General features: G+C 36.9%; 1 protein-coding gene across 1 annotated transcript in view; it reads left to right on the top strand.

Annotated features, from left to right (window-relative positions):
* Positions 1 to 26,555, top strand: part of ITGA2 (integrin subunit alpha 2) — a 102,973-nt gene that overhangs the window by 41,719 nt on the left and 34,699 nt on the right. The window contains exons 3-12 of the mRNA XM_067545612.1: positions 3,684 to 3,793; positions 5,090 to 5,181; positions 9,336 to 9,450; positions 9,865 to 9,992; positions 13,054 to 13,202; positions 14,411 to 14,561; positions 15,270 to 15,435; positions 15,804 to 15,877; positions 23,293 to 23,431; positions 25,567 to 25,712. Of these exons, the coding sequence (XP_067401713.1) occupies positions 3,684 to 3,793; positions 5,090 to 5,181; positions 9,336 to 9,450; positions 9,865 to 9,992; positions 13,054 to 13,202; positions 14,411 to 14,561; positions 15,270 to 15,435; positions 15,804 to 15,877; positions 23,293 to 23,431; positions 25,567 to 25,712 (1,270 nt within the window). The remainder of the gene's footprint in view (positions 1 to 3,683; positions 3,794 to 5,089; positions 5,182 to 9,335; positions 9,451 to 9,864; positions 9,993 to 13,053; positions 13,203 to 14,410; positions 14,562 to 15,269; positions 15,436 to 15,803; positions 15,878 to 23,292; positions 23,432 to 25,566; positions 25,713 to 26,555) is intronic.

A 26,555-nucleotide genomic window follows, 5' to 3' on the forward strand; every position in this document is an offset into this window, starting at 1 on the left:
TCTCTATTGTGAAAATTGACTATTTATTCCTACCCTTTGTTTCCTGTCTTTAATCAGTTACTGATCCATGAGAGGACCTTCCCTCTTATCTCATGACTGTTTACTTTGCTTAAGAGCCTTTGGTTAAAGGACCTTGTCAAGGGCTTTCTGAAAATCTAGTAGATATATTGTATTTGGATCACCCTTGTCCACATGCTTGTTGACTCCCTCAAAGAATTCTGATAGATTGGTGAGGCATGATTTCCCTTTACAAAAGCTGTGTTGACTCTTCCCCCAATAAATTTTGTTCATCTGTGTGTCTGATGATTCTGTTCTTTACTAAAGTTTCAACCAGTTTGCCTGGTACTGAAGTTAGGTAGCCTGTAATTGCCAGGATCTTCTCAGAAGCCTTTTTTAAAAAATTTGCATTGCAATAGATATCCTCCAGTCATCCAGTACAGAGGCTGATTTAAGTGATTGGTTACATACCACAGTTAGTAGTTTGACAATTTCTCCTGAGCTTGTTTGCTCTTTTTTGTTTTGCTAATTTTAAAAGCAGTAGCATGAGCCTGAGTCTGTCAACCTGGGTTTAGAGGCTCACTGCCATGGGCCACCACTGGCTGTGTAGATGTGCACTAAGCCTGGGAGCAAGTATTGTGCAAATTAGCTTTAGTGGAAGAGCAGAGACAGGGAATTGGCGCAAGATAGCAACCCACCCACCCCAGAGAACTGCTGGCAACCCACAGATAGGGGAACTCTGATTTAGATTAGCAGTTAATCTACAAATGTAGGCATTAAAAGGACTGTGGTTCAGCTATCTGAGTACTGAAATCTTTACATAATTGTTTTCTTTTGCTTGTTTATTTTCATTGTCAGTTTCTATGTGTATAATATACTGTAAATATGTGACTTAAACATAACACATCATTACAGGAGGAATCCAACACAGTCCAGACATTTAATTATAGTAAGTATGTGACGCATAGAGAGTAATATGTGGGTATTTCCAAGATCTGCTAGGGATGGTCGTCTTGTTTAATAAGTAGCTTGTTTTGTGGATACTTAAATGTATTTTGGGAAACAGAAAAAAGCATACAAATAGTTATATATATTTATAGAGATGTAAATATTTACAGATTATATGCAAAGGGTATTTTAAAATATTTAAATAAAGAGCATCAGCTCGAAACCTAGTCAATTCCAAAAGATCAATTTAGTTTCAGATACTATTCATGCTCCTAAGTTCCCAGATCAATTTTTGTTTCATTTTAATTTTACAATGACGTCTTCCTGTTTTTGTTTTAAATGTTTTTCTCTTATTTTGCTGTCTGAGAGGCCCACACACACAGTGAAAATTGACTGTCAAACATGAGAGGAAGAGAGAAATTTAGCTGATGTATATTAAAACTTCCTTGTATTTTAGGTTTTTTGTAAGTACAAAACAACAATTATATTGTAACTTCAGTCCTTGTTCTGTGAAGATTCTGGATTTTGGGTCCAATCTTGACTCTAGCAGGAATTTTGTCATTGATTACAATGGACGCAGAATTGGATCTGAAATGAATAGCATTTAATTTTATTATCTTTTGTTTGCCTTAAACAAAATATTGAATAATTGCACCATTTTTTGCACACACGCTTGTGCATGCATACACAAAACCCTTCCATCTCTTCTTGTACTTAGTGAGGAATAGAGAATGACAAAAGCACTATGAACCTGCTCAGAGGACGCCAGCGACCATCCCAGTTACAGGCTTTAGTGAACAACCAGATTATTGGTTTTGTACTGGAGTCATAAATTTTCCTCATGTTTCAATAGGTCTTTGTCAATAATCCAATATCCAGATCTCAGGACTATAAAGAGAATCTGGCCTATCACATTTTTATAAAGTGACATTTATAACACCAAATGACAGGTTTGGAATTGCTGGAAGGACATAAAATCCTGTTTGTTTACAAAACAAAGTATTTCAGATATTTTGGGGTGGGTAAATTCACTCTTTCTTTCGTTGCATAATCACTCTTGCCAGCAAGATAATTGAGAGGTAGGCATTTATTTTTAAAATACTCCTACACAGGAAAAAGGTTAGTTAAATTCTAAAGTTTTGTTACGCGTTTGCTGACGGACTAGTGCTGGTAAAATAAAATAGTGTTATTCGTTGTTCATACTGTTGTGTTTAGTTGAAATTAAGTAAATTCTAAGATGTATATGGAAATATTTTGTCTGAATGACCATGAAACATCCCTTTGTGCGTAGAGAAATGTAATTTTATCAAACCCATTTTATTGAATTCCTATAGTATTGAACAGTAATGAGGTCATGGGTCCTATGGAAATGAAGTAAAGTTATATAGAAATTGCTTTGAAAATACATAATACCAAAATTTATAGCAATGATATTTTCTTTTTCTTTGTTTTAACTATCCTATAGAGTTCTATAAGAGGTGGGTATATAATTCTCTATAGAATTCTACTGGGTAATTCAAAAAACTCTGTTGAAAGGCTATCATTTTCTATTAAACCCTATAAAACTTTCTCAAAAGGGACCTTTTCCTTGTATCTTTGGCTTTTTTTCCCACTTGCATATAAATGCTGATTACTGACTCTGGTTAATATTCTATAATCAGAAGTTCATCGATGATATTAGAGTATATAAACAGGAGGTCTTTCCTTTCTAATAATTAATTAACTGGTTTCACAATCAAATGTTTGAGACATCACTGTTCAAAACCATGGAAATTGTTCTGCTTATTCACATTTCTCCTGCATTTTCTATGGTACATGGAATTCTTCTTCACTTCCTGTCCTAAAGTATTATGTAGTGTTCCTGCACACTGTTACCTTGGAAAGGCAGCAGTGATGTAAGTGAAGTTGAAATTTATGTATTTATAGCCAGTGTCCCCAGGGTATCTGGGATTAATTAGCTAATGTTTGAAAACTATTTTTCATTCCCTAAACGGAAGGTGCTAGATAGGTGTGAATGCTGGAAAGGGAGTGTGTGGGCAACTGCTAGGAGCATAGAGTTCGGGGACAGTGAATCACTGGAGGACTTTCAGCAACTCAAGTAGAAGTTACGTATCTTAAAATTCTTGCCCAGGGTGAAACAGACACAACTCAATAGTTTATCACCTACAGTGTTTCCTTTGTGACTCAGTGTTTTCAAGGTGTAGTAGCAGAGTTCAAGTTCAGACTTGGGCAATGTCGATGTTGATTATAGTGTCTCCTATCAGTTAAAAGGATAATTTAAAAGAACTCAGTGAATTTATTACCTGACGGTTCTTTAGGGTTTTTTGCTGTCAGGAAACTGCAGATTATAATCTCCCAATTCACTGTTTGTCTATCTATCTTGGTTGTTAAAAATTAATTATTGTTAATATATTTGATTGGTGATACCTTTGCTATGTTTCTTTGACTTTGAGTTATAAAGTAATACTAATAACCACATAATAGATTAGAATATCTTCTGGATACTGTATACATCCCCATACACTCATTCCATTCTCCACCAGCGTTCTCTGATATAATACTTGCATCCTGGGAAGTCACAGCTTGAGCAAAGCATACCTCTGGAACATTTGAAAAGGGAATTCTTTTAGTTTCCTTCTCAGAATTTCTCATTTATTTTCAGTTTACCTTTAAATATATATACTACTTTTCATCAGACTGTAAGGAAAGAATTAATTAATTTTCCCTTCATTTTTTAGGCTGCTCGTTGGCTCGCCATGGAGTGGATATCCAGCTAACAGAATGGGTGATATCTACACATGTCCAGTTGACTCACTTGAAACCACATGTAAAAAACTGAATTTACAAAGTAAGTTTTAATTAATTCTGACTTGCTGCAATTGTCCGTTTTGCCTCATTTCCATACCAGGCCAGATTATTTGATAAACTCCAATTATGTAATCAGCACAGGCATGGAGACCTTGATGAAGTTATCGTCCATGTTTTCTAAGTAATTTATTTGTTGCTGAGCATTCTTAGGCATGAGGATAAGACTCGGAAAGAATCTGAAAAATATGGACTGTAGAATTAATAAGAAGATAGGGAGGGCTATAACTTTTTCTTGTCCATCCAACATAACTTTTTATTTTTTTTAGTACTAAAATTAGCTGTATATGTAGGTGTATGACTGTTATTGCTGCTCCCCATGTAATATTGTGTTGTTTTCTGCTAGACCTTGGAAAAAGGAGAGCTTTTGGGGGAGTGCTCTGGTCTCCACTTCATTTATTACACATGCTGCCAGGACAGCTTTAGCTCCTAGACAGCTCACTATATAACTTTGATGCTACTTGCTGCTGTTTCTCTATAACTCTTTATTTTGCTGCCTATATCTTTTTTTCCACAGATTTCTGTAGTGCATTTACATCAGCTATATTATTAATTGTATAATTAGTAGCAGTTGTAGGAGCGATATTATATATTATTTGTATTGCAGGAGTGCTTAGGGGTTCGGATCAGGATCCATTTGTGCTGGCACCTAACACACACACAAAAAAACTTCCTGCCCAAAACAGTTTATAATCTAAGTGTAAAATGAGAGCCATCTATGAGATGTAACAAATAACAGAGCAGCAATGAGCAAAGCAAGAATGAGATGATTAAGAATACCACATGTTCAGATCCCTGTTTTAATTTCTATTTTAGGGGGCTATGGGATAAAGCATTTCTCTTCTCATCCAAACCTTCCCATCATCATGTATTTTCTGTCTGAAGTATCTAAGATTTGGGTTTGATCCAGTTGAGAGAGATCTGATGTCCCAAGTAGTGTAAACAATGAGTAACCATTCAACCTACTAAAAACATTTGTATAGTATATAATTAAACTGCCACAGGAGAAGTTTGGCTGCTTTTGTATATTTCCTGTAGCTCTTGAGAGTATTCTAATTATAAATGCTAATCTAGACATGTGACCAGGTCAGTTAATGTTGTCTAGCAAATTTCTCACATCAATTAGCTTTCTTTTGTTTTGTCCCAGATGCTTTTTGGGGATTTGAAAGATTCCTCTTCCAAAACCTGATTCCTTAAGCTTAAGTTTGAATTCTGTAACTGAGGAGCATATAATAGCAATTTAGCTTTTTTTACTATCATTTAATCCCTTTGTTTTTAGCTTTAACAAGCATCCCAAATGTTACGGAGATAAAGGAAGAGATGAACCTTGGCTTGACCCTAATAAGAAACTCAAAAACCGGAGGATTTTTGGTAAGTGTCAAAGCTGTACTCATAAGTAGTAAAAAATACATTTCTACTGCTGATCATTGATGAAAATGTAGCAGCTGGCATTTTCCACATTTTTTAAATGAAATTGGAGCTGAAAATTCATTATAAATTCATTATAAAAACATGGCATAATATATATTTTATGTTACATTTAAAACATACGTTAAAATAATGTTGTTTAGGTTGCACAGTAAAACACTGGAAAGTTAAGAATTGCTCCCTAGTGCGTCCTTCCAGGGGTCCTTCAAAAAACAAACAAACAAACAAAAAAAATCCTGTATATGATTTGTAATTTAAGACTGTATCATAAAGCACATGCCCAGGGAGCAGAATTAAGGTTGTACAGGAAAGAGGAGATGGCCCAGGCTATTGTCACTGAGCTTTTTCTTCATTGTACTGTTTTGACAGTAGACATGTTAAATATGAGTAGATTATTGTAACGGCCAGCTAGATTCCTTTTGCAATAGGTCAGTCTTGTCAGTGGTTGTCGCATTAATCTGAAAGGTATTCTTTACTAGTTTGCCAAACAGTGCCTTTTACAAAAATCCATTTTTTCCATTTGTTTTTGGGAACACAAGGTCTGCTCCCTTTGTACAGGCTTGTGGCTTTGGAGGAAAACCAGCTGTACCCCATAAAGGGATATAGTAGCACACACGCTGAATGCTGGGAACTTGAGTGACAATGCTTCTTAGAACTCCCCCTGATGTGGTGCAGCTGTGCTGCACCCTTAACAGCCACAAGAGAGCCCAAGAGAGGAGTCCAGGCTAACTTAGTTGAGATTGACTAGTAGCTCTAAAGTGCCAAATCTTACTGGAGAATTAAGTGCTTTTATTTGAATTTTGGCTGCCTGTTTCTTTATGTGGATTAGCCCATAACATGCCAGGGCTAACTTTAAAAAATGTTGTCCGAAAGCATGGAGCAAGTCGGGAATTTTTCTCTAGCTCAGAATACAAAATTGCAGGTAAATATTCAGGCCAGTTTTGAGTTAGCAGTTTCAGATTTCTTCCACTGTCTTTTTTCTTTTTATCTCCAATATATAAGTATTTTTTTAAAAAAATAACACTTGAGAGAGAGAAAAAGCTGAATTAGATGTTCACTTAAAATATTGTTGATAAATCTGCTGGCTGTTAAAATGGCATTGGAATGGAAAATTCATATATAAAAATATAATACTCCATTTTTGTGTCCCTATGAAATATCCTCTTTGGTTGTTGATAAATGTATCTGAGGATATAAGTTCATACTTCCTTTAAAAGCTTTCATTTTCCATTATCTCCAAATGCAGCTATCATAAGCCAGCTTTGTCTTCTGCAGATGCTGCAAAAACAGTTCCTTATAGCTTGCATTATGTACAATCTTTTTATACACTGTGAACAGTTATCCACTGCAGCAATGGCAGAGCTTACAAAGTGGTGAATGATCAACGCTTTTATATATCATATCGATTCACTGTTGTGATGCCTACATACTCCAGTTTAAGATTCATATATCATACACAGATACAGTAACTAATGTAGTGAAACAGTAAATATAAAGCAGACACTTCACTATAGTTCTTTCTTCCCAGTTCAAGCAATGTAAGAATGAGTTCTTCATGTGGCTATGCACAGTTCCACATATGGGTACTGTGCACTCATGATGGATTGCAAGGGGGAGGCTATAAATGATGCTGAGGGGCATGGCAGCGGGCAGCAGTGCTCTAGCTGACATGACTAGAAGACATTTTACTGTAAGGCGCCACAAGGCAATGCAGTACCCATAAGTGGGAATATGCAGAGACATGTCAAAGAACTCTGATTACAAGTATGTAACCATCATTTTTCAGGCTCTCCCAGTTGGTTTGGATCATTTTAGAATTAATATTTTCTCTGTTGCACCTTATGTTGTTGTATTAGTGTTCAAGAACTTATCCTCGCTGGCCTTTTTTAGCCAATATAAGCTCTGATTCATCAAAGTACTTAACAACATGCCTAATGTCAAACTTGCTTATAACTCCATTGAAATCAATGAGGCTACTTGTGCTTAAAAGTTAGGCATATGCTTAAGTACCTCAGTGAATCAGTCTGAAATCTCTGTTCTCTCATTCTTTAAGGTGAGAGAATTGTGACCAAAACCCAAATGATTCTTTTGCCTTCTAGATGTAAGAGGCAACATTATTTCTTAGCCATTATAAACTTTAGATATAATTTCAATAGTTAAAAATGTACATATTTCATGTAGAATAATTTAAATTACATCTAAATGAACATACATATGTGCTTGAATCACTCTGTTCAAAAGCTTTCCTGATCCATGTAGAATTCATTGACACTGACAGATATCTTGAGTATGATTACAGGAAGGAAAAAGAACTGTAAGGTTAATTAAAATAGAAAAAAAAAAAATAATAAAATGCTTCTGGGGTTGCAAAAATGTCTGTGTTGTATCTGTAGCCCTCAATAAACACTGTGAGCCAGACCTGGCCAACTCATGTCCCATTTGTACCACTTTATTTCAACTCCATACCTTCCTGGCATCAAAGGTGTTCTGGGAATAAGAGGAGTTTTGGCCATCCTCTGCCTAACCCCAGGATCATGGGGTGAGGACATAAAGGTGATGTAAAAAGCCCTTTTTGTCCTCCACTCTGCCCTTCTGGTGCACTAAGGGAGATCCCAGTATACCTGAGCTTCAAAGCCTATATACCTTATTTTCTTTTTAGTTAACATTAGTCTTAATAAAAAAAACTCTGAACCTGTCTCTGCCTATGGACATCAGTTATAACAAAATGAATACTAGAGTAGCAGCAGCCAGCCTGATTTATCTTCACACAAATGGCTCAAATTTTGTTCTCGCTGCCCTTTTTAAAATATAAACAATTATATATTTCCATGTCTTTTGCATTGCAATCTACTGGTCCCAAATATTCTAGCAAATCATTATAGGTACATATTTATAAATCATACAACACATGCAATTAATCCAGCTGTCATAGGCCTTAACAAAATTCCAATTTTTACTTTTAATTGGTAAAAGCATAAAAGAACTTAAGTGGTGTATCAATAATAATTGAATTCATTCACTGCGTAAGAGAGGGAGCAAGTAGGAAACTGTTGACAGAAAAGCTAACAAAATACAGGGGGGAAGAAAGAACTTGTCCTTTAAGTGCAGAATATTCTTTCTCTTCCTTGCTTCACATTTCTGTAGAAGTGTTTATGTGGGTTCCTGAAAGACTCTATGCTGTCAGTACTGGAAAGTATTGTCCTCTGATCAACAATAGAATAGGTACAAAATAAGCTGTGACAGTGGAAGCTTCCTTGCACCTCCACCAATGTGATTCAAGCCTGACTGGAAAAGACTAAGACAGTTCAGTTTCTCTGTTAATCAACTCTTGACCCTATTGCTGAATTGGTTCTTGTGTGCAATAAGAACTTGACTGAGACACCAAATCATATCACATAGGCGACTGAACAACTCTCATGTAAAAGCAGCTTCCTGGATCATGTTGGTCCCAGGATATTAAAGAGACAAAGTACATGAGGTAATATCTTTTATTGGACCAACTTCTATCCAATAAAAGATTTTTACAAAAATAAGTAGAGAAAGAAAAAGACAAATGTGAAAACTATATTTTTTTTAGAGAGACAATGTTGGTGAGAAGTCCAATAAAATATATTCTTTATCTACTTATTTTTGTAAAAATCCTGTTAGAATCAAGACAGGAGTTAGTACAGAGAAACAAAGAAGTTATAAATGCTATAAATGTCTTAACCACCATTTTTGAAATATATTTCCTTTGGGAACAAAGACTTCTCAAATTAGTAAATCCATTACTTTTTAAACTTTATTTTAATTCATAGTGTAGACAGATGCAAAAACGAACAACCAACAGAACACGTTTTGGCCATGCGCTACTGCGTGCGTGCGCGCGCATGAGAGAGAGAGTAAAAGTAGGGAGATGTGGGAGTGTACCTACTGTGTATGTATATAGGAACCAACTCATGGTAACACTGCCACCTTGTGGTCAGTCTCAGTCAAAATTGTGTCTACCCAGCAGGGAGCCACTGATCTGTGCTCTATTTGAAAGTGACACTTTCGTAAAGGGGTGGAATGACAGGATACATGTTGTTTTTATATTTTCCTCATTTTATTTTTTAAAGACTTGTGGGCCCTTGTGGGCCCAGCAGTGTGGAAGTCAGTACTATGCAACGGGAGTCTGTTCTGAAATCAGTCCAAGTTTCCAGATCTTAAGAAGCTTTTCACCTGCTCTTCAAAGTAAGGCAATGCATGTGAAATAGATTCAGTTATAAATAAATCAATTGAAATTGGGAGATGCCATGTAGTGGAATTCTAACGTGATTATATTTAATTTTTTTAAAAAAATTCAGTTTAAAAAGGGCCAAATCCTAAGGTTTACATTTGATTCAGGTCTCACTTAAACTGGTGTAAATCAGTAGTAACGCCACTGATTTTGGTGCATTTACACCTGTGAAACACAGGTGTAAGCAAACACAATATCAGGCTGGGTTTTTATTCTGTCCTCATTCAGGCAAACCTCCTGTGACATCAATGGAAGTTTGCTTGTATATGGACTAGGTATGAACATCTGGATTTGGCTCATGAGTTGTAAATAAGTTGTTAGAAATGTATTCAATGTCCTTTTATCAATCAGCATCTTTTCTATTTTAGACTGTTCCTCCTTCATAGATGTTGTTGTTGTGTGTGATGAGTCAAACAGCATTTATCCCTGGATGGCAGTGAGTGCGTTTTTGAAAAAATTTGTGCAAGGCTTAGATCTAGGCCCCACAAAAACTCAGGTAAGTTTAAAAAACAACAACAACAACAAAAAAAAGCATTTTTTGAAAGAGAAGGAAGGTAGCAACGAGTTGTCTTAGCTAGCTGTGACAAAGCTAACCCATGGCCTGATCCTGAGAGATCCTGAACATCTGCAACCCCATTGAAGTCACTGGGAGCTGCAGTTGTTCAGCACCTTTCAGGATCAGGGTCTTTGTCACAAAGCTAACTAATGTTCCAAAAGGGAATGTTCCATTTAGATGAATTTAGTCCAGTACATAGTTTGTGTCAAAAAATAGATTGAGATTTTTCCGGTATACTTAGAGATCTATTCTCCATTTGATGATAATATGTAACAACCATTAAAATTTGAGGTGTGTGCATGTATTGAGAGCAGAACACATCTTCTATCCCCCCCATAATTCTCTGTGTGGCTAAAGTTGTAAAATCTTTTCCATTATAAGCCCACTTCTCACATACTCATACCTTTCCAAAACCTACATCTTTGGTGCAGAATTTTCTGTGCTTGCTTTCTCTCTGAAAGTGATGATTTTGAGAAAAGTTGAATGATACTTTTTTAATTTGAAGACGAGGAGGAATTTTTTCCCTATTTTTAAAAAAAACCCCAAAACCTAACCACATATTTTTAGACAGTTTGTTCTAGCAAACATGCTGGTGTCTGCAGCAGAACTCTCATAGTGGGTTTGCACCTTTCTTGTTTAGAGATATCTTAACTTACATGAAAACCACTTTATGATCAGCAGTGGAAATTTTCCTGAAGTCTAGAGTATGCACTTAAATAGAGGTTCATCTAATGTGAACCACCAGCTATGCATCTAAGAACTTCACTTGAAGGTTCTGAGCTGCGCAGGGTATGTTCTTGTGGAGAATGGAATTTATGACTCTAACAGGGGCAAGGAACTTAAAAATTGCATTATTGAAGCTGCTCAAGCCAATATCCCCAGGATTTTTAATTTCTTTCTTAATGTTTTTTCTTAAAAAACCTGAAAACTAAATGCAAAATACTAGTGTTGACACAATATGAAGATTGCAAGCTCAATCACTCAAAGTTTAGAAAATTCAAAACCATTGGCAATATTAGCTCAGCCATATCTCAGATACTTAGTTTATACTTCATTTCTTCTTCACCTTCTTAGATGTAAGTCTTAATATACTTCTCTATTATTAATCTGTACTATAAAATAAAAGGGATATACAATGTTATCAATTAAATTTCCTTAGAGCTGGTCTAGATGTGATGGTTTTTAAACATTGACTGCTGACAGCTCCTTATCTGTACTAGAGCACCCACCAGTAGAAATGCAGTGGTAGAAGCTATGTTGGGAACTTTTAGGGGGAAAAAACAATTAGAACTTGTCTTCATTTATTATTGAGTAGAGTCGATTGAAAGAAACAAGATGTAAATTACTGTAAGAGTCTGTAACATTGTTTTATTTTCTAAACATGGGCAATAATGTTAATTGGGGTTGCATCTGATGAAGGAAAAATATACCATGTTGTATATAAAAATATAAAAATGTAGAATTGAAAGGCAATAGGTCATCGAATCCAGTCCCCTGCACTGAGGCAGGACTAAGCATTATCTAGATCAGCGGTTCTCTAACTCCATTTGGAGGCACGGGAATGTGGCAAGCGAGGCGTGGGAATGTGTGCCTTTTTGTTGGGGGGGGGGGGGGGGGGGGGGAGAAAGAGCTCCAGCTGTCAACCTCTGTCGGCTGGGGCTTGGGCAGAAGGGCCGTGCACACCCAGGGAGGAAGTGATAAAGGGGATAGCTGCCACCACGGGGCTGACAGCAGGAGCGCCACTGCCTGGACTTGGGCTCTCCTCCCTCATTTCCCCGCCTCTTAGTCCCTCACCGGGAGGCAGCCTGGGCTCAGGCCCTCCTTCCTCCCTTTGTCCCAATCCGTCACCTGAAGGTGGTGGTGGGGCTCCACCTGTCAGTCCTGGGGTTTCAGCAGCAGCACAGACATAAGGGTGGCAGTGGGGTGCTAAGTTTATTGTGAAAAGCGATATTGGCAAATACCGTTTTTCACCTTGCCACCCTTACTTCTGTGCTATTGCTGCTGGTGTGGTGCTGCCATCAGAGCTGGGTGCCCAGCCAGCAGCCGCTGCTCTCTGCTGTACTTTCACAGTTGGGCAGCAGTATATGTACTTGTGTGGTGGGGACAGGCATAAATGACTACAGACACAAAGGAGGGGGGTGCAATCAAATAAGTTTGAGAACCACTGATCTAGACCATCCCTGACATTCGTTTGTCTAACCTGTTCTTAAACACCTTCAATGACTAGAGATTCCACAACCTCCCTAGGCAATTTGTTCCAGTGCTTAATTACTTTCCTAGTTGGGAAGTTTTTCATAATGTCTAACATAAATCTCCCTTGTTGCAATTTAAGCCCATTACTTCTTGTCCTCTCTTCAGTGGCAAGAACAATTTTTCACCATTCTCTTTATAACAACCTTTTTACATGCTTTTGAAGACTGTTGTTATGTCGCCGCTCTATCTTCTCTTCTCCAGACAAAACAAGCCCAGTTTTTTCAGTCTTTCCTCCTGGGTCATGTTTTCTAGACCTTTAATCATTGTTGTTGCTCTCCTGTGGACTGCCTCCAATTTGTCCACATCCTTCCCGAAGTGTGGTGTCTTGAACTGGACACAGTACTCCAGTTGAGGCCTTATCAGTGCTGAGTAGAGTAGAAGAATTACTTCTTGTGTCTTGCTTACAACACTCTTGCTAATACATTCTAGAATGATGTTTGCTTTTTTTGCAACAGTATTACATATTTAGTTTGTGATCCACTATAATGCCCCATATCCTTTTCTGCAGTATTCCTTCCTAGGCAGTGATTTCCCATTTTTTATCTTTATTCCTTCCTAAGTGCAGTACTTTGTATTTGTCCTTTCATCCTATTTGTTTTAGATCATTTCTTCAGTCTATCACGATCATTTTGAATTCTCATCCTCTATAGATGCTGTGCATCAGTTTGACAAATAATTTGGTATTTTAATTCTGTGTAATTGATTTGAATGCATGACAATCTAATTTTTTTTTTGTGGTGGTGTTTAGGTGGGCTTAATTCAATATGCTAATGAGCCAAGAGTGGTGTTCAACTTGAATACCTACAAAACAAAAGACGATGTTGTTAAGGCAATGTCACAGACCCATCAAAACGGGGGAGACTTGACTAATACTTTCAAAGCAATTGACTATGCAAGGTAAAGTGCACCATTAATTATTATGCTACTTTTGTAACTAAAGATCTGTTCTTGGAAGGTGTTGAGCTCTCCTGAGAGGTTAATACTGCCTCTGGTCCCATTAGGAATTAAAGTACTCAGGAGGTTCTCACTACCTTGCAGGATCAGTTCCGAAGAAAGATGCAAAATGACTTAAGGAGCAAATTTTTCTCATTGACTTGATGAGACTACACACATTTAAATGTTTGTAGGATAAGGCCTTGGTTGATTGTGAGAAAACCAGCACAGAATCTTACCCTTTCTCCAGTGGCATTTTTTGGTTTTGCAGTGTTAACAGCAGTAAAAACTAGTAAAAACTTATTTCAGGCAGTCTGAATACACACACAAGATATGATCTGTTAAGTAAGCAGGTACTATTTTTACATAATTATTTTTCAGAATAGAACTTCACGTTTAATAGTGGTCTGAACACTGATGTGGTGATGTTGGGCTGCTCATTTAGGGCCAGATTCTGAATGCAGTGGGATCCAAATTTTATAGCAGTGTCCCAGGGATCTTCCTGGTTTTAGTTTCCATCTTTATCTGCAAAATGGAGCTAATCTCTCATCTTTTTGCCTCACCGGAGTATTTTGAGTAGAACTGGTCAAAACATTTTATTCAAAACCTTTTTGGACAAAAAATTGTTTATCAGAATGTAAATTTCCACAAGAAATATCAATTTTCATTACATTCATTCAGATTAAATTTTTCACAACTTTGACCCCAATATTTTCATGTTTTGACATTTGAACAATGCTTTGAAGACACACAATGCAATATGTGCTAAATTATTATTATTTCAGGACTTTAGCCAAGATTTTTAAATATATTTAGGCGCTGCTGAGCTACACCTAACTGATTTAGGAGTCTAAATCTCATTTTCAAAAGGGATTTAGGCACTTAAGAATCAAAATTCCATTGATAGTTGATGAGGTTTAGACTCCTAAATGCCTAAATCTCTTTTAAAAAATGAGATTTAGGCTCCTAAATCAGTTAGACATTTCAACACCGAGCACAGGATTCCTAAATACCGTTAAAAATCTGGGCCTGTGATCTTAAAATAAAAAAAGCACTCCAGACACACTTTTTGTTCTGAGTCGGTGATGGAAGTATTCATTAAAATATGCATATAAAATGGCATGCATTATATTCATTCACATTTAATAAGTCTAGAGCTTTCTTTATTACAGACGTCATGCTTTTTCCACTGAATCTGGTGGACGGCCCACAGCCACAAAAGTAATGGTTGTTGTGACAGATGGTGAATCACATGATGGCTCAAATTTGAAAGTAGTGATTGGTAAATGCAATGAGGACAAAATAACCAGATTTGGCATAGCTGTAAGTAATACTATAATTAATACTGTAATTTTGGAAGGACTGATTTAATTAAAAGTATGTATTTTTCATGCATCATTATCTCAGCAAGACTTGCACTGGGAGGGAGCTCATCTTTAGGAGCCACTGTAATATCGGCAGGCTTTAGTTTATTTGAATTATTATTGTCATCCATTTATGTTTATATTTTTTACCTGGAAAAAGTAGAATTAGTCTACCCTCAGTGATATTCTTGTTAGTTCCCATTGTATATGAAATACAAGATATTTCAATGTTTAAAAGTTGTTCAATAAAATGAATTCAGAATACAAGGCTTGATTCATCAGTGCCCTACACCTTAAAGTTATTTACCATGTGTGAAGGGATTGGAAAATGCTACCATTCTGCTTTTGTAGCATGTCACACCCACTTTGTGTTCATTTGGCATGGGTGGAAATGATTGCCCCAGTAGCAAAGCTGGAGAATTATAATTATAAATGGCAGCATATTTTGCATTTTTCTTATGCATTCCCATCAGTTCACTTTACCTACAGATGTCAGGAGGCTGATGTAAAATCCATGATGAGACGGATGTGAAGGATCAGGGGAAACTATAAACTTGGCCTGAACAGTGCATATTAATTCCATTTTCCTGTCACGTATCAAATATCTGCGTGTGATTCTTGGGGAAATGGAACCACACTGAGGCTTCTTTTTCTCTCTCTCTTCAAGGTGTTGGGATACTTGATCAGAAATGAACTCGATACTAAAAATTTAATTAAAGAAATCAAAGGAATTGCTAGTCTTCCAACAGAGAAGTATTTTTTTAACGTGTCGTCTGAAGCTGAACTATTGGAAGAAGCAGGAACACTGGGAGAACGCATTTTTAGTATAGAAGGTAATATACCCAATGGATCTGAGGAGCTACTGACAGTTTACATCAGTTGATGGTCTGCTCCCTGTTTTTATTAAGGTTTACGTCTGTCTTTGCATGAATATATTAAAAATGCTGGTGTGAACCATTTATTATTAAAATCTCGATAAACATTACCTTTTTACCAATTAGATTTCGATACTGTACAATTGGTGTTTATATTTTAAGTAGATCTGGATGAACTTTTGGGAGCAAATTGTTTGACAGATAGGTCCAGTCATGCTTCAGCTGATTACAATGGCAGAAGGATTGGGCCCAATGTGTGGCAAAAATAATGTTCAACCGACTTTCTGATATATGAATAACTTATGAAATAATGGTTATTGCACTAGGTACAGATCAAGGTGATACCTTCCAAATGGAAATGTCACAAGTGGGCTTCAGTGCATATTACTCACAAAAAAAGGTATGTATATTTAATCATTTAGTATGTAATGCTGGTATAATATAAAAACTGTCTCAAATGAAATATATAATTACATATACATAAATACATGTATACATTTAACAAAATAAAAATAATAAGCAACAATGCAATATACAGACCTAATTTCATTTATATTTTCTTCTAATACAAACCAGAAAAGTGGAGCACAAGTGGTTTATCTGTAATACCACAAACTAAATTACATCATGGTTGGAAGATGGCTTATTTATATATTCACAAAGAGAGAGAAAAATATACCATGATGAAAAGTGGAATAATGCTTTTTATTACAGCAGTTTCCTGAAGTGATAATTAATGTTGAGTAGTGGTTTCTAGTCTAACCCCTCCTTTTTTTTCATCTGCTTATAATTTTCTCAAACAAATTCTGTAAATTTGGCTGGATTTTTTTTATCATTATTATTTTAACTTTGGTCAAAATTAGTTCAGCCATTTCTGAGTTCACCAAGCATGAACTGGTTGTAGGGGACAACTTTGGTTCGAGCGACCATGAGCTAATTCAGTTCAAACTAAATGGAAGGATAAACAAAAGTCGATCTGACACTAGGGTCTTCAAAAGGGCTAACTTAAAAAAATTAAGGGAATTAGTTGGGGAAGTGGACTGGACTGAGGAACTCGTGGATCTAAAAATGGAGGAGGCTTGGAATTACTTCAAATCAAAGTTGCAGGAACTATCTGAAGCCTGCATCCCAAGGAAGGGGAAAAAATTCATAGGTAAGGGTTGTAGACCAAACTGGATGAGCAAGCATCTCAGACAGGTGATTAAGAGAAAGCAGAAGGCCTACAAGGAGTGGAAGATGGGAGGGATCAGCAAGGGAAGCTACCTCTTGAAGGTCAGAACATATAGAGACTAAATGAGAAATGCCAAAAGTCACGTAGAGTTGGACCTTGCAAAGGGAATTAAAACCATTAGTAAAATGTTCTATAGCCATATAAACAGGAAGAAAACAAAGAAAGAAATGGCCCAATATCTAAACAAATACTTTGTCTCAGTTTTTAATGAGGCTAATGAAGAGCTCAGGGATAGTGGCAGGGGGCTAATGGGCTTGAGGATATGGAGGTAGAAATTACCACATTTGAGGTAGAAGCCAAACTCAAACTGCTTAATGGGACTAAATTGAGGGGCCCGGATAATCTCCATCCAAGGATATTAAAAGAACTGGCATGTGAAATTGCAAGCCCATTAGCAAGGATTTTTAATGAATCTATAAGCTCAGGATTTCTACCATATGACTGGAGGATTGCTAACATAGTTCCTATTTTTAAGAAAGGGGGGGAAAAAGCGATTTGGGTAATTACAGGCTTCTTAGTTTGACCTCAGTAGTATGCAAGGTGTTGGGAAAAATTTTTGAAAGAGAAACTAGATAAGGACATTGAGGTTCGCGGTAATTGGGACAAAATACAACATGGTTTTTCAAAAGGTAGATCATGTCAGACCAACCTGATCTCCTTTTTTGAGAAGATAACAGATTTTTTTAGACAAAGGGAATGCAGTAGATTTAATTTACCTAGATTTCAGTAAGGTATTTGATACGGTTCTACATCAGGAATTATTAGTTAAATTGGAAAAGATGGGGATTAATATGAAAATTGGAAGGTGGATAAGGAACTGGTTAAAGGAGAGACTACAATGAGTCATACTGAAAGGTGATCTGTCAGGCTGAAGGGAGGTTACTAGTGGAGTTCCTCAGGGACCAGTCTTGGGACTGATCTTATTTAACCTTTTTATTACTGACTTGGACACAAAGTGTGGGAGTGTGCTAATAAAGTTTGCGGATGATACAAATTTGAGAGGTATTGCTAATACAGAAAAAGACCAGGATATCATACAAGAATATCTGGATGACCTTGTAAACTGGAGTAATAGAAATAAGATGGAATTTAATAGTGGAAAGTGCAAGGTCATGCAATTAGGGACCAATAACAAGAACTTTTGCTATAAGCTGGGGCACATCAATTGGAATTGACAGAGGAAGAGAAGGACCTGGGTATATTGGTTGATACACAGGATGACTATGAGCTGCCAATGTGATGTGGCCATGAAAAAAGCTAATGTGGTCCTAGGATGCATCAGATGAGGTATTTCCAATAGAGATAGGGAGGTGCTAATACTGTTATACAAGGCGTTGGTCAGAACTCATCTGTAATACTGTATGCTGTTCTGGTCTCCCATGTTTAAGAAAGATTAATTCAACCCGGAACAGGTGCAGAGAAGGGCTACTAGGATGATCCGAGGAATGGAAAACCTGCCTTATGAGAGGAGACTCAAAGAGCTTGGCTTGTTTAGCTTAACCAAAAGAAGGCTGAGGGGAGACATGATTGCTCTCTATAAATACATCAGAGGGATAAATACCAGGGAGAGAGAAGAGTTATTTAAGTTCAGCGCCAATGTAGACACAAGAACTAATTAATATAAACCGGCCATCAGGAAGTTTAGACTTGAAATTAGATGCAGGTTTCTAACCATCAGAACAGTGACGTTCTGGAACAGCCTTCCAAAGGGAACAGTGGAGGCAAGATACCTCGCTGGTTTCAAGACTGAGTTTGATAAACATATAGAAGGGATGGTATGATGGGACAGCCTAATTTGGCAATTGACTGATCTTAGATTACTAGCGGTAAATATGCCCAATGGCCTGTGAAGGGATGCTAGATGGATTACCCTGAGTTACTACAGAGAATTCTTTCTGGGTGTCTGGCTGGTGAGTCTTGCCCACATGCTCAGGGTTTAGTTGATCGCCATATTTGGGATTGGAAAGAAATTTTCCCCCAGGGCAGATTGGCATAGGCAATCCTCTGTAGCATGGGGACTGGTCACTTGCTGGTGGATTCTCTGTACCTTGAAGTCTTTAAATCATTATTTGAGGACTTTAATAACTCAGTCTTAGGTTAGGGATCTATTACAGGAGTGGGTGGGTGAAGTTTTGTGGCCTGTGTTGTGCAGGAGGTCAGACTAGATGATCATAATGGTCCCTTCAGAAGGGTGGATTGATTTAAATCACCAAGAGAAAATCATTGATTTAAATCAAGTTTCCCATTGATACTTCTTCACATATTTCTTAAACAATGGTGCAAATCTGATCAGTAAAATATGTTAATTTACAATTTAATACAGCATTTTACAACATCTAGGAGGGTATATACTTTGTGTAATTTTTTAGATAACTTGATTTTTATTAATTTAGGAAATAGTACATAATACACATTACCTGTGTCAAGCTGCAGATGCAGCAGCAGTACATTAGGAATGGGAAGAACTAAATCGCACACGCAAACACAATAGCACTTATATTTTATTAAACTAATCTTAAATGTTACATACGTTTCACATTTGCAATTGCAGCAGTCTCCTGAGTTGCCGGCTGATGGCTGTCCTTAAACTTTTTTTTTTTCAAATGTTGTTAACTCTAACAGACAAGTCAGCGCAACACTAAACATACACTGTCCTTAAACTTCTATAACTAGCTCTCATCTTCCCCACTCCCACTGTCATTTTTATTCATAGACTGAAACAAATACAAATTTTCTTGCTTTTTCAATTCCCAGTCGATTTCTTAGCTTTGAGTGAATAATACCAAACGATGAAAATATTCTCTCTCTGCCTGCAGAGGAAGCTACTGCTGTTAAAAGTTGTCTTAGCAACTGAAGGAACTCTGTTTCAAGGTGCCTGGCTAATGATTTCCACCAATTCAGGGGAGTGACTTTGTTCAAAACATCATCAGTAAACATGTACTGTTTAAATGGTCCTGCTCCTGCCCTGAAATTTATTATGACTGGCTTAACTGAGAAGTGATTTTGAGATGCCCATGCTATGGCGGCATCATCATCTTCAGAAGTTAGGCATCTACCTTTATATCTGGGGTCGAGAATGTTCGCAAGAAAATGAGGTGGAGTTAGTGCTTGATACATTCACTTCTTTATTGCCTGCAGTTTCACTTTCTGGTGAGGTCTTTCTTTCTTCAATGTCTCTTGAAGTGCCTTCCAAATTTCAACAGCATCAGCAATGCAGCAACAATTTCTCTGAAGTTTGTTTAAGGCTATGGATATAGGCTTCAGTATACTGAGCGTATCCTCTACATTCCTCTTTAATCCAATGTTAGATACTTTGGATGAGATACTTCCATCTATTTTATCTTCCATCTATTTTCTTCACAAAGTTTTATGAGAATAGGCCAATTCTTAATAAATTGTTCAAAACAATCAACCCCAGAATTCCATCCAACATCTTGAGGGAGAATTAGTTTGGATCCTCCTGCTCTCGTCCGTGAAGCTGAAGCAAAATCGTTGTAGCTGAAGTTGCAAAATACTTCCATAACATTTTCTTTTATTCCTGGAGAAGATGTTCTTAAGTCGTTGGCTAAAAGATGTATTAAATGGGCACTGCAGCCATATGTTATTAAGGAGCATCTTTCCGTTTCTTCTTCGAAATATCTTCTCATCTTTGCCACATTTGCAGCATTGTCTGTGACAAAACTGTGCACGTGACAGTTGAATTTTTATTCACAGTTTATTACAGCTTTCGCTGCCACTTCTTTTAAATATTCTGTTGTGAGGGCATTTCCCGATGTATCTATTGTTTCTGAAAGATATGCAATGCCATCTTCTGTTGTCACACAGGCACATATTACTGGACACAGTGTACATTGCTCCACCCCTCAAGGTTTAAACTGGCAAATTTGCCCTCAGTATTTCTTGCACACTGTTCAAGTTCCTTCTCACACACTGTATCTAGCAACTTCCCACCAAAGTCTGCTCTACCAGGTGGAGCGTAGCCTGGTCGTAAGGACTTAACCGTATCAATGAAGTGCTTATTGTTAACAATGCGAAAAGGAGAATTTGTGGCATAAATGAACCGAGCAATGTTTTCATCTATGGTGTCTTGTTGGTATTTGCTGGTCCTTACTACAAACCCATCCATGGTGATGCTTTTACTGGATGATTGAAATCTTTTGCCTGCTACTGATACTTTGTTAACTGAAATACGTTTAGTTGCAGCACTGCTGCTAAAAGTACCAACGGATGACACTGAAGTTGTTGCAGATACAGTCACAGTCAAAGTCCCTTATGCTTAAATGGGATCCTTAAACAAAATTCAAAAATGATTTTGAATCGTCGTTCTTCTCAGTTCTTCTCACTCTACTATTCAGTTAATCATTTACATTTTTTTCAGCAAGGATGCAGATCTGATTCCAAATTACCAAAAAAGCTAAGACTGACTGCACTTAGAGTGCACTTAATTTTGGCGTAAGACCCATAGAACTCACTGGCTCTTCTGGTTTTTGAGAAAACAAGTATAGGATGGGGTTCCCTTGGGAAAGCTGAGTTATGCTGAAGTAAAATAGGGAATAGACTTATGGCATCACCATTATGGTCTGTGGCCATGATGTTCCAAAATAAGGGGCATGTATTATGTAATATAAAATAAGAAAATGACACCCAGTGGCAGCTGGCAAGTCTAGATTTCTCTTACTGCAGCTTTGTGTACCATATACCTGGGTGATAGATTCTAAACCTACTTAACTAATTACACAAGCCATAAGGATTAGCTAAGCTAAACTTTTTTCCTAGCAACATCCAACAGCTTGGGAATTTACTTGTTAAATCACACTTGTACTAAAAGGCATAGAAAGAGTGTTGAAGAATGATGCATTGCAAAGTGAATTATTTAAGTTACTAACCAGTTGATCCACATGTTCTTAAGACATATCCATATCTTCATCCACATCATTTTCTCCCAATAAGCAGTTTTCATTATGATGTTTCATTCTTGCAAGTAGGCCCTGCATCTCCTCCTTGCACTGCTTACGCTTGACGCGTTTTCCTATTTTACCCAGGAAAGAAATTTCTTCAAAATATTTCTAGATAGGGTCTCTCTTACGCCCAGAAGCCATGACAGTTTTTCTGTGGCAAAAGTGTGGGGAAATACAGGAAGCTGTGTGTGTGCGCTGAGTAATGTCTTCCCTTTTTCTTTCCAGTCCACTCCACTGTTACTTTCTACTCTGCCTCCATCCTTTGTGTCTCTTTCTTTAAGACAATGTCTTAACTAACTTCTCTTCCATGGTTGGCCCAGCTCTACCACCACATAAGCACAGAACAACAACCCTATCCAGCCTGTGTCTTTCTTTGCACATGTAACTTTAGTCTGATGAGAAACAGAAACTGAAAGCCCAGTTCTTTCTAGAAGCAAGAGTTGGTAGTTAGGCTGCACAGACTAGAGCCGTTAATTCATTTTTATAAGACCGTAGGTCTAGTTTTAGCATGTTTGTGATGAGATTTAATTGTAACTGTTATTTTTTAAACAAGAGAGAAACTTAGTATTTTATTGATGGTTTAAAAAAAAAAATCTGATTTAAATTTAAAAAAAAATCAGATTTGATTTTTTTTTTAAATAATTAATTTTTATCCATCCTGCTGACCTTATAGTCTGAGTCTATGAACAATTCTCTTGTTCTAATTTGATGTCTTGTGCTTGAATAACTCAGAAAACTGAAACTATATATTTCAAAACTTAACATTCATTGAGATGTAAATGACAATTCAAGGATGAAGAAAGTTTGTGTAGTATTTTCAAAGTTAAGAATATTTTTTGCAGCTTTCACATATAACTTAAAACAAACACACATTTTTAAATTAATTTTCCATATTAAACATGTTTAAGGATACCTCAACCAAATAAAGAATTTCTAGTCTAAATATGCAAAAGTACAGCTGCAGTGCAAGCAGTTTTCAAGTGCTGCAAACTAATAGTTATATCCATTTTTATTTTCTACCCTAAAAATAAATTAGAGAAGCGTAAACAAATAAAAAGAACCCCTATATTAATGCAACATTAAGCTTGTGAGACACTTAAAGTCAGGATATAGGAAAATATTAAGCAATCTTTCTCTGCTTATTCAGGCAAGTTGCATGTGTGCAAATATTTTGTTACCATTTCCCTTTTTAAAGCCTCAGTTCAGCAAGGTTCTTAAGCATAAAGTAACATTAAGAATAGTCCAATTGTGACAGGGTTTTTGCAAGAAATTACCATATATAAACTGTTTATGCAGAAGCAATCTTAATTGGGTATTACATTTTAAAAGACCTTTAGGATAAAGCAGGAAGCCTGCATCTCTGTTAGGGGTCCATCAACATGGCAACATTTTGTAAATGTTTTTCTGCACTCCACTGTTTCAAATGATTGATGCTATTGTGTATACAAGAATCAGGACTGGGGCTACAGGGAGGTTATTGCTATGTCATCTAACTCAACTCTGAGTGTTGAGTATCTAAACATCATTAATTTAAACAGATTATACCATACGTATACTGTAATTTCTGCTTCCCTTGTACTTATCGAACAGTAGGTAGCTCTAAAATTCTGATTTTATTTTTTTAAGGATGTTCTGATGTTGGGTGCTGTTGGGGCTTATGACTGGAGTGGGACTGTAATTCAGGAGACCTCGAATGAAGTCACTACGTTCCCTAGTCAAGCATTTGAAAAAATTCTACAAGACCGAAACCATAGCTCGTATTTAGGTAAGGGGCTGAAACATTTATGTAGCATATCCAGAGTTTATCAAGTACAGGCAAATGTGGCAAATTACCTTCTAGCAGTCTCATGTTAAGAACTAATTGGAGAGGAAAGAGGAATTCTGTATGTAAATAGATTTTGTTTACTAGCCAATGGATTCACTGAAACTGAATTAAACATTTATTATTTTAATTTATTTATTATTAATTTAATTATTTTTAAAACTTTGAATGAATGTTAACTGAAATATTAAGGACATAAGATGAAAAGTTCTTGGGACACGTACATTACAAGAATGTAAGAAATTATAGGAACCGAAAAAAACTACTTCGTTTATAATACAGGGTTCTATTTATACCCCTGCTTTCTGTTTACCTACTCCCTCTTTGACCTTAGGTCAGGAGCTTATTTATTTGTCAGCAACTCTTCTATGCTCTTTCATTCAGTGGCCTTTTTCCAGTTTGATTTATGTTTTTAGTAATGTCACTGCAGTTTAATAGACATTTTATTTATATCCGCTATTAGTTTTCTGGCATACATTTCAGTCAAAACCAGCAAACTTTATAGCTTGGTGGCATACTATATCCACCACACTGATACAATATGTACTTTGGAACAGTGAGAGCCAGGAGAGTGTTAGGTATCTTGTAATATTTACAGGAGACCACCGTTTTTGTTTGGGCTTTCTCAGTTCATTTGTGATAAAACTTGTTTTCTATCTTAGTGAGGGACTTCTGTACAGCAGTCTCTGGTTGCTCCCTTGGCACTTTATTAATGCCATTAAACACCACAGTGACTCTCCTTAGAATAAAAGTTTACATTTGCCTGGTAAAACTTCTCCAAGTTTTACTGCTAAATTATCTTCAGTTTAAGTCTAGGCCTTACAACAAAATGTTTTTGTTCTCCTCTGTTAAAATAAATTTACTGTAGTAAAACAATAGAAATACAAAATATGCAGTAAAACTGGTTTACAAAGCTAATCTGTACTTAAAATGTTTCCTGCAGAGCAGGTAAAGTTATAATACTGGAGGAGAGAATTAAATTTTTTTAAAGAAGGTCAATCAGTCTGAAATTTATGATTGATGGACTGTTAACATGTCCTACCATGTGCAGCCAAGAACTGTAGTGTGCTCAGTAACTGGGATTAGTGATTTGTGTCTTGTGGGAGAGTGCATTGAGCCCATCATAATCAGTGGGTGTTCCTCTCCAAACATGATCCAACTTGAAGAATGGCAGTAATGGTGGCCCAAGTTTCTTCTCACTCCTTCATTCCATGGGCCACTATTTCCACCTTTTTTTCCTAACTCACTCATCTTCATACCCTCACATTTGCATGCAACTGACATTCTTTATTTTTTTTTTTTGTTTTTTGTTTTTTTGTTCTCTACCTCTTGCTATATAAGCCAGTGTTGCCCCTACAAATCGGCCAGGAGGAGTTGCATTTCACTCTCCTCCCCTGAAAACCATATCTCCTTAACATATGCAAGTGTAAGTGAGCTAGGTGCATGAGTGATAATGTAGCTTCCAGACTTAAATCTCTGACCTGGCAGTACAATATTCTGCAGCTAGGATACCAGGTGGTCTCATCTTCTGTTCTTTTAATGGGTAACTAAGGGCTTGTGTATGCGGGTAAATAGGCCAGAATAACTATTGCGGAATAGCTATTCTGCACTAAGTCCACATGTAGACAGTCTTAAGTCTTAAAATGCTGCAATGCAGCTGTATCTCCGTAGTGCTTCAGTGAAGATGCTACTATGCCAAGGGGGGAGCTTCTCTCCCTGTCTTATTTAATCCACCTGTGTGAGAGGCAGTAGCTACGTCCACAGGAGAAACCCTTCTATTGACATAGCACTATTAGTTCAGTATAACTGCAATGCTAAGGAGCCCCTGAGCAATGTAATGATACCAATGTAGTTTTGTAGAGTAGACATGGCCTTATTTACACTAAGAGGGCCTTACTGCAGTTTAACTTAATTCACTTTGGAAGTGCAGAATGAGAATGTTCACACAGGGAGCTTGTGCGGAATAGCTATTGCACTTTAAATTCATGCCCTAGCTTATAACCTTAGGAGGCAACCCCTAACTCTGCCTACTTTTACTAGATAATATCTCACAACTATCACGTTGACTTCTTTTCTAGGTTATTCTGTTGCTGTTATCTCAACTCAGAACACTGTCTATTTTGTTGCTGGTGCTCCAAGATCCAACTACACTGGCAGAGTAGTGGTTTATGACACTGACAGCCATGGCAAAGTCACAGTTGTTCATTCCCAGAAAGGAGATCAGGCAAGTAGTCTTTTTCTTCATGGACATAAATGGTGTAGATATCTACTTTTACTGAGGCAGCACTGAAACTGGTTAGTCATGTTTGGCTGTGGTAATGTATGTCTTTTTAAATTAATTTTTTTTGCAAAGCATTTAGCATTATATCTGTCCTTTTCCCTGTAGCTACACTCTTACAATGAATTTTAGATTTTCTGTGACTTTCATGCAGTCTCTCATAAAATCATAGCAATTAGGTATGGAAAAGATTTATCAGGCCCTCTATGTAAATGCCTCTAGTTAGGAGAGACTCCATGGACATCCACTGTTCAGGTGAGGTTGTCTGGAGGATGGATGGTACCATAAGGTTGACTTGCAAGTTCATGACTTTCCCTTTTCTCCAGTGTGAAAGCCTTGTCATGGTGCTGAAAGTTTGAATTACTTTCTGTTATGATGATCAACAAATATAAAAGTAAATCACAGCTCATGTATACATTTTAACATAAAAAAGAAATTCATTGCACAGCACTTTTTTTGTCCCATTTGTAGTCTTATTACACTATGTTACTGTCATAGCAGCTTTCAAGCTACACAGAGTTCTTCCTTAGACCTGTGTAGCGCAAAAACGTGTGTCTCACCAACAGAAATTGATCCAATAAAAAATATTACTTCACCCACTTTGTTTCTCTAATATCCTGGGACTGACGGTTACAACAATGTTGCATACAAAAAATAATGCATACTAAATAAGGGGCTGAATCTTCAAACACCTAGGCATGTTTCACAAGTAGCTTGTCTTGAGAGCAGTCTTTTTTAATTCAGTTGGACTGTTCACTCGTACAGATGTATGTAGGACCAGGTGCAAAA

Source organism: Emydura macquarii, unplaced genomic scaffold (genome assembly GCF_026122565.2).
Source record: "Emydura macquarii macquarii isolate MOO-44397 ecotype Brisbane River unplaced genomic scaffold, CSIRO-AGI_Emac_v2 contig_1045, whole genome shotgun sequence".
NCBI lineage: Eukaryota > Metazoa > Chordata > Testudines > Chelidae > Emydura > Emydura macquarii.